Source organism: Megascapheus bottae, chromosome 16 (assembly GCF_031878675.1).
Source record: "Megascapheus bottae isolate mThoBot1 chromosome 16, mThoBot2.hap1, whole genome shotgun sequence".
Classification (NCBI taxonomy): Eukaryota; Metazoa; Chordata; class Mammalia; order Rodentia; family Geomyidae; genus Megascapheus; species Megascapheus bottae.
The window spans coordinates 8543258-8563042 of NC_143524.1; the positions used below are offsets into that span (position 1 = coordinate 8543258).

The following is a 19785-nucleotide window of genomic DNA, read 5'->3' on the forward strand; positions in this document are numbered from 1 at the left end:
GCTGGTTTCACATAGGCAGCAGCCGGAGGCTCTCCGCTCATGACCTTCCTCAGGTGAGCACCTCCCTTGGAAGAGAGAAGACGATCCACTGCTCTTAAAACCAGTCTAAATGTTTTGAAGACGATTTCCCCCCATTTGAAGCATCTCTTGAGATGCTGGAAGAGCTGGATTAAAGGATTTAGCCCAGTGAATGAGCATCCTGGTTATATGGCTCCTTCCCCAGCCTTTCATTGAACCCAGATATGGAGCACCTGCTCGTAAGGGTTTGAAGGGACACATGGATGCCACCACTCACAAAGGCATTGTGCGTGGCAGGCAGGAGGGGCTCTCATCGAGGAAGAAGAGGCTTGAGCCATGTGGGTTTTATGCTAAAGGCAGAAATAGTCACTGCCTCTCATAAAACAGCAGGCAAAGGGATGTATCCCTGTGTGCCTCTGAATGCTTCGTGGAAGGAGTTTCTTGGTTAACTTTTGTGTCTAGCCTGCCCTCTGCTGGTCAGCAGCGCTCCAGGACTCCAGAATAAAATCAAGTGTGGGCCAGTAAGGGGAACCTTTGAATGTTATCTTCCTGTTCCCTTCTAAAGCAGGCAGGAGCCTCGCCACCATTACTAACCTAGTCAGAAAGCTGTACTGTAAACTAAGAGGGTTGGATAGGCTTGAATAGTAAGAACTCCCGATTTCCCCCATAAGTACATCGTGTCAACTAAATAAACCTGTGTTACCAAAGATTAAGATATGGTTTTGATGTGCCTATTTTAGGCAGTTGCAATACCAGCAGCTCTTCTGGCCCTTTGTGATGAAGAAGAAACTCTAAATTGCCAGACTCACCTATAAGTACTCATTTCCCAGAAAGCATATTGAGATAGTAGAATACTATTCATGGTGAGGCCAGAAAAGGATAGAAACATCCGTTCAGGAAGTTGCCTGCCTGTCTGCGGCTGGACTTCAGCAGAGAACTCAGAACTTCTCACCTCCAGCTGTGAAATGGAAAGCTGAGGGCTAATGGAGCATCCACTAAAGGGACGGATTTTAAGATAGTCTTTGAACATAGGTATGTGATTATCTCCTGCTACACAAGTCTAGGAATTGAGAGTGGTAGCACACATGCTTATGATGTGGAAAAATCTGGGTTAAATCCCCAACACTATAACAATGAATAAGGAAGAAAAACATTGGTGGATTAAAACAATGCTTTATCACTCGCTACTCTGTGGTTTCACTTGACTCCATTGGTCACCACTTCTGTCCCCTGGTGCATTGGCCAATTGGCCAGGAACTCAACTGGGTCTGATGAGCGTCAAATGGCTCTCATGTCTCACATATCAATGAGGAAATCACAAAGACTGAGATAAACTAAACAGCTCTTCCCCCCACCCTCTCTCTCTCCACAGAGCCACTGGATGACTCAGATTCCCAGAGACAGAATTTCCCAGGCCTTCACAGGTTGTAGACAAAGCTATACATCTGCCATATTGAATTGGTTAAAACGAGTCACAGAGCCAACACTGGTTTGGTGTCACATAGGCCATCTTGGGTGTCTTGATCTTAGAAAGAGGGGACTGAATTGGGAGGTAAGTGCAGAGCACAGATAAGAAAAGGATACAACAGAGCAGAAGGATGATTAGACAGAAAAGCAGAGCACCAAGGCAGGGATTCAGGTCCAGCCTCAGCCTTGCTACACTGTCTAGGTAGGGTCTTGTGCACTTCATTTCCGTTCTCTGGATAAAAGCGTGCATAGCCAGGTGGCATCTTTGTCTAGCACTGAGTATATAACTCTGCCAACAAGCCTGTATTCTCGGGAGTCGCTGTATATGCCCACTTGTTCACAGAGGCATCCTCTGGGTGGGGGGTGGGCACAGCTCAGTGGAGGAGGTCTTTTCCAGTTCAAATACCCTCTTTACTAATTCACAACAATTGCTTACTAGTTAAGAGCTCAAACGTCCTGTTTGTTCCTTTTTGTCTTTTAAAGAAGAAGTCACATTGATTATCCAGGGCTTTCGCATTGGACTCGAAAGGCCATCCAGCACATGTGGTCCCTATGCTACCGTAGAACCATTAGGGGATGTGAGCTCTGGGCACCAGCCGAATCCTCCTTGTCTCTCACCCTCAGCAAATGCTGCCCAAGGCTGGTAATAAAACATCCTCACAGTTGTGTTTGCCCTTCCTCCTGCTGGCATCTGGTCCAAGTCAGCAAATGTTTAGCCACCATTCAGCCGAAACATATTTATTTTCTCTTGTTTCCACTGCTAAGCAATTCCTGCAAGCTGGCCCCAGGTCCTGGGAAAGAATGACAGCAAACACAAAGCCTTCCCAGACGACTTTGGATTTATAATATTGTGAGATGCTCATTCCTACATCACTTGGTGAGGGGTCAGGCAGGATGTGAGGGAGTGGTGTGATTCCTTGACCTTGGCATGGGAGGGAACACCAAAAAGCGTATGTGGGGGTGAACTTTATTGTGTTTCCAGATAACAACCCATCCCCCAAGTACCTTAGACTAAATCAAACACACTTGTAAATCCGAAAATCCACTTCTAGTGAAAATAAGAGATTAGATGGACTCTTTGGATTGAAAGAATGGTAGGCCAGACACTAGTGGCTCACACCTGTAATCCTAGCTACTCAGGAGGCTGAGATCTGAGGATCATGGTTCAAAGCCAGCCTGGGCAGGAATGTCCTTGGGATTCTTTTAACTAGTGGAATACCACAAAGCTGGAGGTGAAACTATAGCCCGAGTGGAAAGCACTAGCCTTGAGCAAAACAACAATAACTACAAAAATAAAAGCAATGTAGGAACAGAATTCCCTGAATTCAACCCCCCATGACTGACATTTTAAAAAAAAGTATTAGGCTTTAAGGTTTCAACAAATCTGGTGTATAAATCCAGATCTTAAACAAGTTAGTTTTTGGCCGACTTTGCTGAAATAATAGCAGTTTGTGCCAGACATTCTCCTGGGTACTTTGTATCCAGTAGATTTGTATTGTTCTCATGATATGAGGCTCAGATAACTCGGTAAGACTTGGAAGGTCCAGCTCACACAGTGAAAGAGCTCAGATTCTAGTTTAGACATTCAGAAGTTAACACAACGTCCATAAGTAGACACCAGTGACTCCATAATGGGCTTGCTCCAGGTACAAGGTTCCAACCAATTGGAAGCAGGAGTACTCTCAAATGCTTCCTTTAACTCCAGGCAGGAGTCTGTGGGAGAAGTCATTTAGTTATGTTCTTAGAACTCAGATGTATCACAATTTAACCCCAGAGTCTAATCTAATTGTCATAGAATAGACTGAGCTCAGTTAACCTCAACCTTAGAACCACAAGGTATGCAGGACCTAGTCCAATTGGGTCCAAGAGATGTGAGATTTGGAGCTGTGTGTGTGTGTGTGTGTGTGTGTGCCAGTTCTAGGGACAAATTCTTAGGCTATATGGGAACATTTGATGAGCCAATGGCTGCAAAGCACTTGAGCAGTATCTGGATTTTTTTTTCCTCCATGTGGAAGTTCAAAGCGCTGCTTCATTGAGCATTATGCTAAGAGTGGCATCCAAGAGCCAAGTCACAGTCTTGGGCTTCATTGCAGTATAATGGCTCCCTTGCCACATGGGAATTGTCCCAACTCTCTGAAAATTGACCTCTTGTACCAAGCGAGTGAGTGTGAATGCTTGGATTCAAACGGTGTTTCCAAAAAATTCAGGTTGCTAAGATCTGGGTCTCCAGGCTGATGCTGTTGTGTATCGTGGAACCTTTAAGAGGTGGGGTCTGATGATGGGTCCCTTGGGAAGCTCTGGACAGGGATTATGGGACACAATTTCTCTCTCTCTCTCTCTCTCTCTCTCTCTCTCTCTCTCTCTCTCTCTCTCTCTCTCTCTCTCTCTCTCCTTTCTTTCTTTCTTGTCCTGGCGCTGGAACTCAGGGCCTGAGCACTGTTGTTGGCTTTCTCAAGGCTAGAGCTCTACCACTTGAGCCACAGCACCACTTCCAGTTTTTTCTAGGTATGTAGTACTGAGGAGTCGAACCCAGGTCTTTGTGAATGCTAGGCAAGCACTCTAGCAGTAGGCCATGCTCTCAGCCCAGCCCTTCCCTCCCTCTCTTAATGCTTCCTGGCTAGTAGGTGCCTGGCTTTGTTCTAACTCCCACATCCACCTCATTGTATTGCTTACCCAAATCAACAGGGCTGGAGCCTCTAACACCCTGAGCCCCCAAATAAACCTGTTTGTAAGATGATTATCATGTATTTGTTATAGTAACAGAAAGGTGAGTAACTCAGTGTGGTTAGTCATCAGGCTGATGTCAGAAGATTATTGCTATGATTAAACAGGATACTGTAAGGAAATCCCTTTCACATGCCCAGTGGGTCACCCTGAGCTGTCTTGCTCATATCACTGCTGATGTACAGCAGGTGACAGGCAGCAGAGATCCAAGTATCTTGAAGAACCCACAGGCATCTAACTGGGGCCTACAATTGAGTGGGAGTGGATCCACCCAAACTAGAATATTCCTTATTCTGGGAGAGCTAGAAAGAGGAGAGGAGATTTCAGCTGAGCCTTAAAGAAAGATTAGAAAGAAAGAAGGCTTTTCCATAAGGACACAAAGTTCCACCCAAGGCTGACCAGGGCAGCAATGGAATTCTGGTCTGTGGTATTTGTATTTCTTGCCTATGTTCAAATATCTTCAATCTTTCTGGCCCAAATACCCCCTTTCTGATGGTCTCCTTTTATTTTCTGGAAGAGACCTTTGTCTGGCCCCAAGCTCCAAAAGCTAAGCTCCTCTCGTACTGAGGAGAATAAGATGGAAGGCTGGGCAATATCTCCTTACTCTAGAAATAGAGAGAGTGAAGCACCCTGTAAGTAGACTAGCTATATAATTTATTACCCAAATCAGGAATCTGGTCGAGATGAAAGGAACTTCCATTAATAATTACATGGGACAAAGATCATAAACTGGAAGACGGGCCACCCTATCTTTCTCCACAGCTGTTTTCCATTGTTCTCTAACCCACATTGTCACACTCATCTCTAGCTGGCTTTCCAATTCCTTTGTCCCCATGACCCTCACCCACTGAGCTCCAGGCACAGGCCTTCCAGCACTTCATTTCGATTCCTAATTATGCCTTTGCCTAATGGAATTTTACTCATCCATGAAAACTGACCTGGGATGTCTTCTCAGAATTTGTTGCTTTCTTCCCCTTTGCTCTACATTACACACACACACACACACACACACACACACACCCCTTCAATATTCCAGGGAGGTTTTATCCCTTATTCTTCTTAATCTCATAACTTACTAGGAACATACCACTTGATGTGGCTCCTTACCTAATTTGACTATGAGCTCTGAATTTTTGTATTATTTTCAATTGATGTACAAAGAGGTTACAGTTCCGTAAGTCAGGTAAAGGGTACATTTCTATCTTGGATTCTTAAATATTTTCATATCTTACTATAGAAGCAATGGTAAGTCTCTGGCTTCCTTCCTTTTTCTTTCTCTGGCCATGAGATGAAGATGTTCAATGTTCTTTTTTTTTTTTGGTTGGTTTTCTACCTTACACTCCGGTCTTGTATGCCAGCATAGACATAAGCAATGGAGCCAAAACAAACAAAAATATGATCGGCACAGGTATTGCTTTTATAGTAAGGCAAACCTGACTTTACCATGTGGAGTCATATGGAGAAAAATGAGGGGGCAAAACTACAATAGAATGAATAAAACGAGTCCTCTCTTGGGAGACGCTCATTTCCACAAGCTAGAAATAGAAGGTTTTCTGGTGTGCCTAAAGCTTACTCGAGCTCACTCACAGTCAGAGGGCCGCCCTTGACTGCAGTGAGAAAATCCTCTGGCCTCTTTTAGGGTTAAGACAGGAGACTACCCAGTCCTGGTGCTTCTACCTTTCCTACATTCCCCTACTGTTCTTTTGAATGCTTACTCTGAGAGGGACATGGATCTGTATCTATAAAATGAAAGTATAGTTTTAGATGACATCTTTCAGAATTTGTCCCCAACGTTTCCCTCCAACCTCATTCTTAATCATTCATTCCTCTTCCCCTTCCTTCTGCCATACTCCCTAGTCTCCATTTTTCAACTTGGAATTTAATACCCAGATCTATGATCTTCCTGTGCTATTCCCTTGTTCTTGCTTCCTACCTAACTTAATTACTGGCCTCAACTTAAGGTTCCTTTCTTCTCTGAAAACCCTAGCTTCCTTTGCCAAATCTTCTCTCTTGTTTTCCAGAACTATTCTCTTTTCTTCATGCCCATGGTTGTACTGTGTGTATGTGTGTGTGTGTGTGTGTGTGTGTGTGTGTACACATGTGCCAAACCTGGGGCTTGAACTTGGGGTCTAGGAACTGTCCCTTAGCTTTGTCTTTCAGTGCTGAGGCTCTATCACTTGAGTTGCCACAGAGCTTTCCTCCTCCTCCTCCTCCTCCTCCTCCTCCTCCTCCTCCTCCTCCTCCTCCTCCTCCTTCTTCTTTTCTTCTTCCTTTTCTTCTTGTAGTTACCTGAAGACTCTCATGGACTTTCCTGCCCAGGCTGACTGCAAATCTCTGGCCTCAGATCTCAGCCTCCTGAGTAGCCAAGATTAGAGGCATGAGTCACTAGCACCTGATTCCATAGTCCCATTTTAGTTCAGGCTCTCCTTATATGAACTGTCACTTCCATATTTTGGCCTCATAAACCCATTTGAACTTAAGTGTTCACTTTGTCAATACAGACTATACTACATAATATATAATTTCCTGCTTAAAGCTTTCCATTCATTTCTCTTTGATGTGTTGACATCTGTGGCAAAGATTACCAGAACAGTGCCTGAGCTCAAAGCAAGTTGGGGTTATTGGCTTGTTACAATGAGTGTTGGGGGTTCCTCAATAAGGACATGTGAGAAGTCTTTGTTTTAAGATTGGTATTTCCTGTAGTTATTTAGGAAAGGATTCAATGAAGCATGGGTTTTCCTGGATTGGATATGGTCAGACAAAAAAGTGATTCTACAGTTTGGAGTCTGGAGAGTTTTTTTTTCCCCCACAGGAATTGCTGTTTATTATCCAGATGGATTCGTACCAACCAAATACTAGCCACACACTGATTTTTCTGCAGGAGCCAATTATATACCTGTTGTTTGTGCTCAGCAGTTTTGATGAAGTCCAGATTCATGTCCACACATACATAACTTGGCCACTAGGGAGAGAGAAAAATGTCATGCCTCATGTCCAGAATCAATCTGATGTTCAGTACCAGACTATGGTATTATGATAAGCTCGGTTGAGAGTGACAACCCAGCGAACCAAAGCAATCTAAACACTTTCATAGGGTAACAACTTTGTACTGATCCTGAGACAACGACAAAACGAAACAGAATAACTTTGCCTAAACACTGATATAAACAGGGCCACTGTACTACCAGAAAATATGCATAATTTTTAATGTATTTTGGGGGTGGGTGGGCTGTGGGGCTTGAACTTAATGCCTGAGTGATGCCACAGCTCCACTTTCAGCCTTTTCTTTTTTTGGCAATTTATTGAAGATAAAAGTATGAACAGTATGGTAGAATTTCCTTCCCTGAGCTGACTTTGAACAGAGATCCTCACATCTCAGTCTCCTGAGTAACTAATATTTCAGGTATGAGCCACCAGTGCCTGGCTTTCATGTACTTTCTGAAGTCTCATCTTTGTTTCTTTTTTTTTTTTTTGGCCAGTCCTGGGCTTGAGCTCAGGGTATGAGCCCTATCCTTGGACTTTCTCAAGGCTAGAGCTCTACCACTTGAGCCTCAGCACCACTTCCGGCTTTTTTCTATGTATGTGGTACCGAGGAATTGAATCTGGGTCTTCGTGCATGCTAGGTAAACACTCTACCACTAGGCCAAACTCCCGGCCCCATCTTTGTCTGTTTTTATTGTTGTGTTTTTGCATATGAAGTACTATTTGGTGACATCATTAGCCTGGGAACCACTACAAAGCCTCAGTCATCTACTTTACTGAATTCTCCCTCTCGGTCAGCTTCACAGATGCCTATACATTCCCTTCCTTTCTTGTGGTCTTGTCACCAACCTGAATTTGATTAATTTGGTGCTCAGCACAAGGAGCTGCCACCAGCTTGACTTTATGGGATCATCAGGGCTGGATGTACTCACACAAAGAAGGCCTCGGTGATCGCTAAGGACCTGGCATCGTGTAAGTTCAGTGGATGGGGATGGGCAGTCTGTAGCATCTTTTCCTTCTTTTCTTTCAGTATCTTTTTCTGTGTTGAGACACACAGGGTCATTATGTAGCCCAGGATAACCCAGCCACTTTCTAAATTCAGCCTTCCAAATCTGATGAGCACAGATGTAATCCGCCATACAGCATCTCTGATAAAGAAGCACCATGTCCAAGCAACCTCTGGTAGCTGACTGCCTTGGCTATGGAAATGGGTTATGGCTGGAGCCAATCTCAAATGTACCCTGCCTCCATCTTTGCATAACTTTGTGGGAGCTGAGAAAGAGCTCCCCTCACTTAAGGACAGTGTCAAATCTAGAGCAAAGTTCTGTTCCCTTCACCTACATCAACTATCAACCACAGCTTAAATGTTTTTCGGCTTGAACTCAGGGCCTGGGACCTGTCTCTGAGCTTCTTTTGCTCAAGGCTCTTCTTTTGTTCAAGGCTACCACTCTAGCAGTTGAGCCATAGGTTCATTTCCATTTTGTTTTGTTGGTTTATATTTTGGCTGTGAGCCACCATCTTCAATTACAGCAATTTTAACAAACTCTTACTGAGACCTACCACAGCTCCCTCTGCTATGTGGCTCTTCTCTGAAACAGGAAGTCCAATTTATTAGCAGCTGGTATTTTTCCTAGTTTCTGGCTTTAGTACTCACATTACTTTTTGCTCCCGTGGCTATAGCCCCATTGGACTTCTTTACTTTCCCTCAAGACAGGGATTTTGTACTCACCTTCCTTGTTATTGTTTAGACTGCAGGGGAAATGCAGCCCCTTGAGAATGAAGATTATAGTGATCATGGCAAAGATTTTTTGAAAATGGCAAAGAGTCACGATATGATGGACAAACCCACTCAGAGGGCCACAATGGATTCTATCTGTACTTCCAGATGAGAATGGTTACCACTGGGAATGCTGTGATGACAAACATCTCCCAAAGTTTTCCATTTCTCTCTGGATTTTCCGAGACTAGGATGTTTCTAGAAGTTTCTGAGCAGCTGAGGGTTCAGATATCGATGGTGAGGTCCCAGAAGATCATCCCTCTGGCCTCCCCATTCTTCCATTTCCTGGTGACTTTTGATTTCCTATTACCATTTCCATGAATAACTGAAACATGCCTTACCTTGAGCATCTTAATGGATTCCTTTGCTTTCAATTTGCTTCCATCTCCAATAGAGACAGAACTGTCTGAATGACTTTTGATGCTAGCATTTCTTGTCTTAAACAGTTTCTATAGATTCTCTCCCCAGCTCCTTCCTCTGGTCTCATTTATTATAACTCTCAGCACAGAAATGGAGGGACAAAGGGTGAATAACTACAGCAGTGGCCCTCACTAAACACTATGTTGAAAATGAACTTTACAATGTGTGGGTGAGAACAGGAGGGAAAAACAGAGTAGGTAAGGACTACCACTGTCCCAAGAGAAATGAACTTTTTACTTGACTTATACTGTAACTCCTCTGTACATCCCCTATACAATTACAAGAAAGTTTGAAATTTTTTTAAGAAACGATCACTTAGCATCAGTGCAGAGGAGGGGAGGGAGGAAGGTGAATGGGGAATTGTGAATGTAGTCAAGGGACTTACACAATCATAGAACTAAAAGTGCACCTAGCTGAAACTGAGAAAAGCGCAGGGACGATAAGGGTGAATGATAAGAGGCAGGACGGTGCCTGGGATACATGGAAACCTACTTGTACTGCTAACATACACTATAATCCTCCCTGGATCCCTTACCTAAACGAGTCATCCCAGAAGAAATACTTAAGCTGCTACTCCAGAACCAGTCTTAATTTCTGTTATTTAATCATGGGATAGATGGGGTATAGGGCTAGGAGTCAGAATTATAAGCTGCAAAAGTTCCTATGGGTTCCCCAAGAATAGGGAGCTGTAGAGACCATTATTTATTACGAAACCATTAGCAGTAAGATAATTATTAGAAGAGGGGCCTTAGTGTCATACAGTGAGGACATAAACAGTAATACTGGATGTATCCTAATAAAGCAGCAGACTGGTGTAGTGTGGGGTGTGTGTATGCGTGCACATGCACATGCATGCACATGGAGTTACTCAGACTAGTTTTCTTTCATTTTGTAGGGAAGATTTCTGAAAGGACTTCTTCTTTTGAGTCTTTTGTATTAGGTGTTTAAGAAAGGGCTTGAATCAAATGACGTTTGAGTCCCTTACTGTGTTGAGAGAAGGTGTGGGTATATATGGTAGATGATTAAAAGTCTAGATGCAGGCTATAACATATCCAGGGTGGTGCCTTGTTTTTATGGCTCCCCTGAGAACTTGTCAGGCATCTTTAGGACTTGTCTGACTCTGTAGACTGTGTAAGCCATCCTCGGGGTGCAGTGTGCACTCTCCACAGAATGGATTATTCCTGGAGCGTGTGAGGCTTGTTGGCCACAAAGGCCAACAGAGTGAGGTCTAGGCTGGGAAATTAAATGTTACGTGACTTGCTACTCAATCCAGAGTCTAGCATGGATCTAAGTCACCTTTAGACATTTGATGTTCTTGAGGTTTGCAGGTCATTTACAAGTATTTTCAGATATTCAGTGTGTCTAAACTATATCACGACCCGTGAAGTCAGTTGTTAGAATTTCTATTTCATAAACAAGGATGCTTAGGAACATTGTCTCCATTTGAAAATTTGCATTGGTTTTGTAACAAGCAAAGTTTGGCATAAATCTGTACTGGCTTGTTGAAGGAAAGCGAATTACAGAGATGGAGAATGGACTTCAGGAGAAGATGATCTTGATTACTGGGTGTTCATGCTCTGTCCACAAGATGGGTGGTGCTCTAAAATGATTTTGAAGCCAGAATTAAATCTTCAACCCTTGTTATATGCTAGAGGAATTAACCGGGCATTTCCCTCATCTATAAAGGAGATAAGATCTCAGAGGATTAAGTGATCTATAATGGTATGGATTTGCCTGACATGCTAAATATGCCAAACTATTGTTCTTGTTCTTACTACCTTAAATGTATGGGTACAAGTACAGGCTCTTACAGTCCATTTTCCTATTTTTCACAAAAGGTTTTCCACATCTTCATTTCTGCCTCCAAACTATCTAGAAATGGAAATTACCTTTCTGTAGTCAGTAGCGCTCATACACACAGAGGGCAACACAGCGCTGGCCTGGTAAGGAAGGGGCCATCAACCTTTTCTAGATGGATCTAGGAGCTTTGCCCAGTGGCCTGGCATCGTGGAGATTTACCTAGCATGCTTGATGGCGCCTGGCTCTGGCTTAGGGGGATTATATTGCATTCAGTTGTTGAAATCACTTAAAATTCCCCCTGCTCAACCAGAGGCACAAAAACAAAGGAAGCCATTTGTGGTCTTGCTGAAAAGAAAACTTTATTGTTAGTTATTCTTCCACGTGTCCAAAACAGTTAAAGCGTCCCCCTCCAAAAAAAGTTAAGATTTTTCACACCCCACACATTTCAGCAAAGGATTAAATTCTGTCTCTTTTAAAAAAAAATCTTTGTACAAAGATTAATTCTTTACTACCCTATCAAAGCTTGTGTTCTCAGACCAAGTTGTTGTTGTTTTTCAGTCATTTTGGTCTTTAAATGCATCAGCAGTCAGAGGGGTTATTTCTTAGGTCTGATCAAGGAGGGTGGGAGAAAGTCGGAGGCCAAATTCTTTTTTCTGTTTTTGAAAGAATTGCCTAGGCTTAAACTTGACATAGACATACTACAGTAAATCAATGAAAATCTCTGCTCATTTCCTTTTCACCAGCCCCTTTGGCATGCTGGCTGACCCCTTCTCAACTCTTGCACTATTATCTGACTCCAGTAAGTGTGAGATGAAGCCTGAGTATCCAGTAAGGAGCTAAGAATTCACCAACAAGTCATTCTCAACCTGCACACGTCTCTCTAAAATATTCACTTGTCTTTTCCATTTAACAGTGGTCACAATGATGAGTCATCCCCTGGGCTTTCATCCACAGCCGTCTGCAATAACAGCCATACCAAAGCAATGACTTTATACTTTCCATTTTTGCTAAAATTATGACTTCCCTCAACCCTGATTACCTTAAGAGAATTCAATTTCCATGCGTGGCCATCACATTTGTACTAACTTGTAAGCCTTTCCAAATCATCTTATAAAGATTAAAACACAACAACAACAAAGTATGATTTTACCTTTCATCCATGCAATGCCTTGATAGATTTGGGAAATCTGGATCTCTCTTCCTGTAGAAAGAACCTTTACAAATAAGTTTTTAAAAATGAACTTAGTTATACAGAGTAGAAAGGACTTTACTGGAAGCAGTGGGATGAAAGTAATTTTTTTTAAAAAGCAAAGGACAAAGGCCAGGTATTTAGATTTATGTGCCTTCTTATGACTCGTAATATATGCTTTCCCTGCATATTCTATCCACCCAAGACCTAAATATAAAGAGAAAAAATTAAAGAACGAATATTTTTTTTTTTGGATCATAGAACCTTAAAAATTATACACCTCCAAGGGGCTGGGAACATAGCTCAGGTGGCAGAGTGTTTGCCTAGCATGTATGAGGTTCTAAGTTACAACCCCCAGCACCAAAAACAAATGAAGAGTAAACAAAACAAAGTGAATACTTGGGTTCTACCTATAGCCTTTAAAACAAAAGCACAACACCAAAGCACAACCAAGCATACATACTTCTGTGGCATTGCCAATACCTATTTCGTATCATGATAGATGGCCAGACACTGACTCATCGTCAGTGAGTCTGCCATTTAAACTGTCCATTTCAGGAAAACATGATGCCAGTGTCTGCACACTTGGATATCACATGCGTTGTTTTTGTTAGATGGTTAAATGATTATTTTGCCTTTATCCTTATCTAAGACATTTCCCCACACTTCTTTTGAGGCACAGGGCTAGTTTCTTGAGGGAGAAACTGGCACACAGCCCTTTGCAGCGTTAGGAGTGCAGTGAGCACTAGCTGCTTCAGTGAGCTTCTACTATTTCCTGGTTTGGGTTTAAACCTGCCTCATCTGCATGAGTATGCCTTCAAATGCAGATGAACAAAGCTCACAGCCAGGCTCTACTGATTTCTGAAACTTCCATAGGTGTCTGGGCTGCCACAACTCTGGACTGGGGTCACTCAATTCAGTCCCAGTGAGTTTATAAGCCCTAGCTTTCTCCGTTGAACACCAGAACTATCCAGATAAATCTAAGAGCTTTATTTACATTAATAATCAGCCCTTCATTAAACTCAGTTGATGCAGGACCTCCAAGGATCTTGAGTCTTAAGATACATGTAAAATAAGTGATGTTCTGGCCTTAAGAAAATCCACATTTCCAGGCCTTTCAGGTTATGTGTGGTTCTTGCAAGAACATTACTTTCAGAGATCTTCCCATTCAGTGCGCAGGACAGAGGCTTTACTGTACATTGTTTCAGACTTTGGCTTGCCAGCCTAACCAGTGGAGCCTCACACTCTCCTCATGATTAAGTCCGGAGAATGCAAGGTGATACGAGTTCTGTGGCTTTTTAATCTGAGTAGTATTCCACTCATGGTCATCCATGACTGCTTTAGTCAGTGTCTCTATCACTGAATATAAATGTAGTGATATTAAATGTGAGGTCACTTGATCACAACCATGCCTGACTCAATATTTTAAGTACATTAGTATATACCAAGGCTAAGTTGCTTTAGTGGATTTGAAAGTCTGATGGCTCTTATCTTCTAAACGGAATATTTAGATCTGTAGGTACTCTTTGCAAGGTGTGAGCAACATTTTTTTTTGGGGGGTGGGGTCTGTTGTGACGATCGAACTCAGGGCTTGGGCACTGTCCCTGAGATTTTATGCCTAAAGCTAGTGTTCTATCACTTTGAGGCACAGCTCTACTACAGGTGGCTTTGAGGTAGTTAACTGGAGATAAGTCTCATGGACTTTCCCATTTGGGCTGGCTTTGAACTGTGATCCTCAGATCTAAAGACTCCTGAGTAGCTAGGATTAGAGGTATGAGTTACCAGTATACCATCAAATACTGTTTTTAACAGCAATTTGCCTGTGAAGACGTAATGAATAACCTAGGGTTCACAATCATCTCTCTAAAGTGATAGGCTGCAGGCTTACAGCGAGGACATGGGTCCAAACTGCCACTCGATGCTGTCTAACTTTAATCAAATCTCTCTGAGCCTATTTTCTCATTTGCCCAAGGAGAACAATACTACCACCCTTACAAGGCTGGTGTAAAAGCTGTAATACCCAGAACACCTCTGGCACAATGCCTCAATATAGTACTCAACCAGTGTTAGCTATTATTATTTTTATTATCGTAAGAGTTTGAATGGCTAGTGTCCATGATTTTCAACTTAGTGGTTCAATCTTCTTAGAAGTCATCCAAAACTAGTTAGAATATTTATCTCATCTGTAAGGCTGTTAAATAGCAAAGTTTAATGGGTAGAAAGTTTACAGTACAAAGCTGGATGATGATTTTCCTGCTTCCAGTTCACACACACACACACACACACACACACACACACACACACACACACACACACACACACACAGATTAACCTTTATGTCTCTTTGTCCAAGCCTCCATCCCTACTTGATGAGAATGCTTGCAGTCTTCTTAAAAATCGAAGATGGGGAAAAAGAGCCTCAGAAAACTGTGTATTTCCTTAGAGTAGAAAGAGAGGGCTGCTATATTTTTTTGTCGCTGGCCACATGGTGATTCTCTTGTGCTGGGTTTCCTGTCTGATGAGAAGAAACAACACGCAGGTCATGGATGGACCTCACAGTCCACTGTGAAAGCTCTTGAAGCACCTTTAGGCCCCACAGCTTCTTCTCAAAGAGGCCACCATCTCCAACAGCAACAGGCACCCCCCCATCATTTGGGGGGATCTTGTGCTCAAGGAGCATCATTAACTCCTCCAGCTGGTAGGCAAAGGCAGAAACCTGGAGGAGCAGCGTATGTATTGCTTCATGGAAGTCACCTTCAGTTGGGGTAAAATGCACCTTCTGGTCTTCCAAAAGCTTGGCCAACATACTGTGGAAGGTACGATAAGCTTGGAGGTTATCTTGGAGTCTCTCTGCCACAGTCAACTCACTCCACTGAGCAGTGCTTGCTGCTGGCACACCGTCCACTGAGTCCAGGTTGACATTTTTGTTCAGGCCCTGATGTTTCATCTGGCCAAAGATACACGCAAACATCACATCTTCAGTAATTAGCAATGTCCTCACTTAAGTCACACATCACAACATCTCTCACCTGGTCAAGGACCCAAGTTGTAAGGAAAATATAGTATCTTCAATGTCTTCATTTGGGACCCATGACTGGACTTTAGGAAAACCCGACACACTTCCATACTGAATGCCTATACCATTTTCCTGGAAGAATGTACTGCTTTCCTCAAGTTCTAAACCGTGGAATGCTAGAGATTTCAAATTTTTCTTTTCTACTTTAAACTACCCTGGAAACTGGAACATTTTAGTCAGAGATTTGAGTATTTTAATGAAGATACTGGCCACACCTTGGGCATTCGAGTAGCTAGTAGTGAATTTTTCTAACTTCCTCACTCTCTCACTGTCCATTCTCAATGGTGAGATCAAGCCTTTACATCTACTCAGATACCAGGACACTTCAGCTGTGCAATATTAAAATGTAAATACTATTACCTCTTTCATTTACATGGTTCAAAAATGCAGAACAATGTCTAGGAAGCACCCATACTTAGAAGGCCTATGGTTAATGTATTCTAGAGGATCCAGAATAAAGGCAATCGAATTCTGAACAGCATCCAAGACACACCTACAACCTACCTACAACCCTATACGAATATATGCATATTTTAAGTCCAAGGAACAGTGCATTTCAACAGCCTGGAGGAAAACAGTAAGGAAAAAAGGCCATATCCAATAGGTTGCCCGTGTATGAATCACTATGAGAGCTTTCATAACTGGCTATGGTGCTAGAATGAGACAGTAAGGAGCTAGGTAGGAAGAGATAAAGGGTAAAGACAAAAGTTAACACATGACTTACATAGGATTCCATAAGAGCAGTCAAGGGTAAAGACAAAAGTTAACACATGACTTACATAGGATTCCATAAGAGCAGTCAGGTCTGAACGAATCTTCCTTGCTAGCCAGATCGAGCGGCTACAGAGGTCCCGGCGATGGAGGGTCAGTTGTGGATGCTCTGTGAATGCCATCCTCTAACTCAACTGTCCCAGGAAACCAGTGAGCTGGATTTGCTTCTGTCTACACTGGCCCAAATAAGAAATGTGACTCTCACAGACTAAATCCACTGGGCATTCTCTAATGGGATTGTGCACCCCCACCCCACCCCCTGCCTGACTCAGAGGTGGCAGCAAATTCCTGGCTGTGGATTTTTTTGTGCCTGTGGAATCAAAGGGCCCTTTTAAATCAACCCCATTTTTTTTTTCTTGGTCCTGTAGTGTCTGCCTCTATCTCTCTCCTGTACTTGGTACTCAGCACATTTGAGAGTGTATATGTATATATATATATATATATATATATACACACACACATTTTTTTTTTTTAGTTTGCTTTTTGTACTTGGCAACAAGGTCACTATAACATTAAGCCTCAGGACACCCCCCCCCCCCCACCTAATGTAATCTATTTTACATACATATAATCAGTTCATTTCATTATCCTTTCCCTTATGCTCAATTCTGCTTTCATTTTCATTTTTGCCTGGTAAAGTGTAGTTACTGGTATGGATGCCATTTATTAAACTCATACTATGGATCAATTATTGTGCTATAAAATGTTAAAACTTTCATTTGATTCTTATTACAATGATTTAGGGAGTTTTCCCACTTTAGATAAGAAACTTAAGCTTAAAAGTTAATGTATGCAAAATCCAATAAACTAAGTCCAAATTTATACACAGGTTTTGTGCTAGTTGAAAGTCAGCTTAGACATATTTGGTGCAAGAAACATTACCTGAAATAGGTCCTTTAAAAATATACCATCTTCTCACTGATCCTTTCTGCTAGCATTTTTAAGTTACTGTATAATGATTAAACCTAAGTTACAGGAGCATCTCTCATGTCAATTAAGGTGCCCTTTTGGAGACTGACAGGATGTGGAAGGCACTGTTTAGGCCTGTTCTTTTCTAAAGGAAACACCCAGCTCTTACTGGGTAATATTTCTCAAAGTAGTCTCACTCAAGTGACAACATGCTTCCTTTTCTACACTATACCAGTCATATCACAGGCTTCTTGACTAAAGAGAACGAGTTGGGTTTTGAAATGAGGACAAAAGTTAAAAAGGTGCATGGGGAGTTGTCATCTCTTGTTTCAGAAAGTTACGGTGGAATACAGAGTAGCATGAATTTCATCCTCAATGGATCTCAGTCCGTGTCCACTATTGCCTATCATTTATTCTGCCAGGAATTTGAACTCTCTGCCATCACACCAACACATTTGCAAACAATGAGGGATATAAGGTAGAGAGAAAGGAGGCCTGGGCAGCTGTCAGAATTTTTAAAAGGTAGGAGGATAATGTGTTTGTTTTTTGGTGCTGGTCTTCAGGCCTGAACTCAGGGTTTAGGCTCTGTCCTTGAGTTTTGTTGCTCAAAGCTAGTGCTCTACCATTTGGGCTACAACTCTAATTTCGGATAACATAAAAAAAACAAACAAACAAACAAAAAACTTGAGGCCGGGAGTTTAGCCGAGTGGTAGAGTGCTTGCCTAGCATGCATGAAGACTCAGGTTTGATTCCTCAGTACCACATACATAGAGAAAAGCCAGAAATGGTGCTGTGGCTCCAATGGTAGAGCTCTAGCCTTGAGAAAGTCCAAGGACACTGCTCAGGCCCTGAGTTCAAGGTCCAGGACTGGCAAAGAAAAACAAAAATAAACAAAAATACTTGAGATAGACCTTATGTTTTTGTAAATAAATTCTGGTATTAATTGCTGCCAGAGCACTGTCATCATCAAGAGTGAATTCACCACACAACATACTAAATGGCTTCCTCTGCTAGATGAATAGGGCTACTATTCCTACGGAAAGGTTTCCAAAACTAAAGGTTTCCAAAACGCTAGACACAGAGTGTGTTGGCATTTCAGCATTAGAAATCAAGAATGCAGTCAAAAGTTTGACTCTCCACAAAGAGCAAACAATAGCATAGTATATACCACACATAAAACCAGCTGAGGACACTTAGTATTCTTGCTAGGCAGCATTCACTCCTTTACCTCTACAATACTTTAGATTGATACAACTACGGAAGACAAGTGGCTTCCATGAAATAATTTTATTTCTCTTTACATATTTGTTTTGGATATACCTTACACCTAGATTAAGAGAAAACAGGATTTGAAAAGCAAAGTATCCCTTTTTATTATAATCTTTTTTACATAACCTTTTCAATCAATCTAGATTCAGTTACCTACCCATTTCTCCCATCTAGGGAGAAGAGACCTGCACATTTCAACAGGCAAAAAAGAAAAAGGCTCTTAGGAAATAGAATTCATCTATTATATTTTCTGTTTTCTTGAGTACATTGAAAAATGGGGAAAGACAGGAAGAGGAAAAACTGATACTTTCAACAATGAGACTATAATATTTGGGTTGGTTAATTTAATTGTTTTCCCTTCCAAACAGGTACAAAGGAGGTTCAAGTACTCTATGTGGATATTTTCTTGTACTTTCGTTGTTCTTTATCCCAAGGATTCCCGGCCAGTTTTGCTTTAAACTCTCTGAACTATATTAAGATGTCTAGTTATGAAAATTTACCTTGGGTAAGCACAACAAGGGGCAAACACATCTCCCCAAAATATTGAATTAGTTATATCACCTACATCCCCAATATTTAGAACTGCCAATTAAAGATGAATATGAAGTGAAAGAACAAAAAAAGTAACAAAGAGGTGACTAGAGCATAAAATACAGACTTTTAAGTATAAATGAGTTGTGTGGAAGAACAATGAATTAGCATGAACAGAAATAGGAATGAGGCTTAGTTTGCTTTCAATCTTCTTATGCTAGTACTCCTTTCTCAAAAGAAAGAAAATAAAATTCATCAAAAATACTCAAACTGCTGGAAACTTTTTTCAGGGAATAATCTACCTTCTCCTATTCCAGAAAGAGACATTTGTTTTAATTCAGTTTGCTTTCCTGTGGATGGCTACAGAAATCTGATGAATAGCCTAAAGTAAAGTCTATGGACATAAATATCTAAGTGCAATGAAGACCAAAAGTGCAGGACACAGATGTTACAGCCAGTAAAACAGTACAAAAACTGACAACTGTCACAGACCTATCCATCAATCTCCTGATGTTTTCAAATCCACTCAGCAGTACCAAAGTCAACTGCAAACCCTTTCTGTGGGAAGGAATGAAAAATTTTTCAATTTCATTTTGGACCCTCACTCTGGAAGGCAAATCTGCAAAGCTCTTAAAAAAACCCCAAACAATGGCATACTTAAACTGTTCACTGTAGGTGTCTCCCTCCCTACTCTCTGGCGCCCCAACTACTGACACTAGTGGGTGTACAGTAAGCCTCTTTCATAGATGACATTTTGTTACTCTTCTTTTGGGGACGGGGGATTATAAAGAAAAAAATGGATAAACTTGGTAGTTTTAGTGTTTGGGAAAAACAAGCTGTTCCTTATTTTGT

At 41.9% G+C, this 19785-nt stretch overlaps 1 protein-coding gene across 2 annotated transcripts; it reads right to left on the reverse strand.

Moving 5' to 3' along the window:
• Positions 1–14656: 14656 nt before the first annotated feature.
• Cntf (ciliary neurotrophic factor) lies at positions 14657–16669 on the reverse strand. 2 transcript variants are annotated; one of them, XM_090347631.1, is made up of 2 exons: positions 16233–16669; positions 14657–15324 (listed from the first exon to the last, which is right to left on the reverse strand). In XM_090347631.1, exons 1-2 carry the CDS (start codon positions 16344–16346, stop codon positions 14839–14841), a joined length of 600 nt encoding a protein of 199 aa, XP_090203757.1. In that variant the 5' UTR covers positions 16347–16669; the 3' UTR covers positions 14657–14838. The 2 variants fall into 2 exon arrangements, with proteins under 2 accessions (XP_090203757.1, XP_090203758.1); XM_090347632.1 differs by lacking the exon at positions 16233–16669 and adding an exon at positions 16178–16193.
• Positions 16670–19785: the final 3116 nt, after the last annotated feature.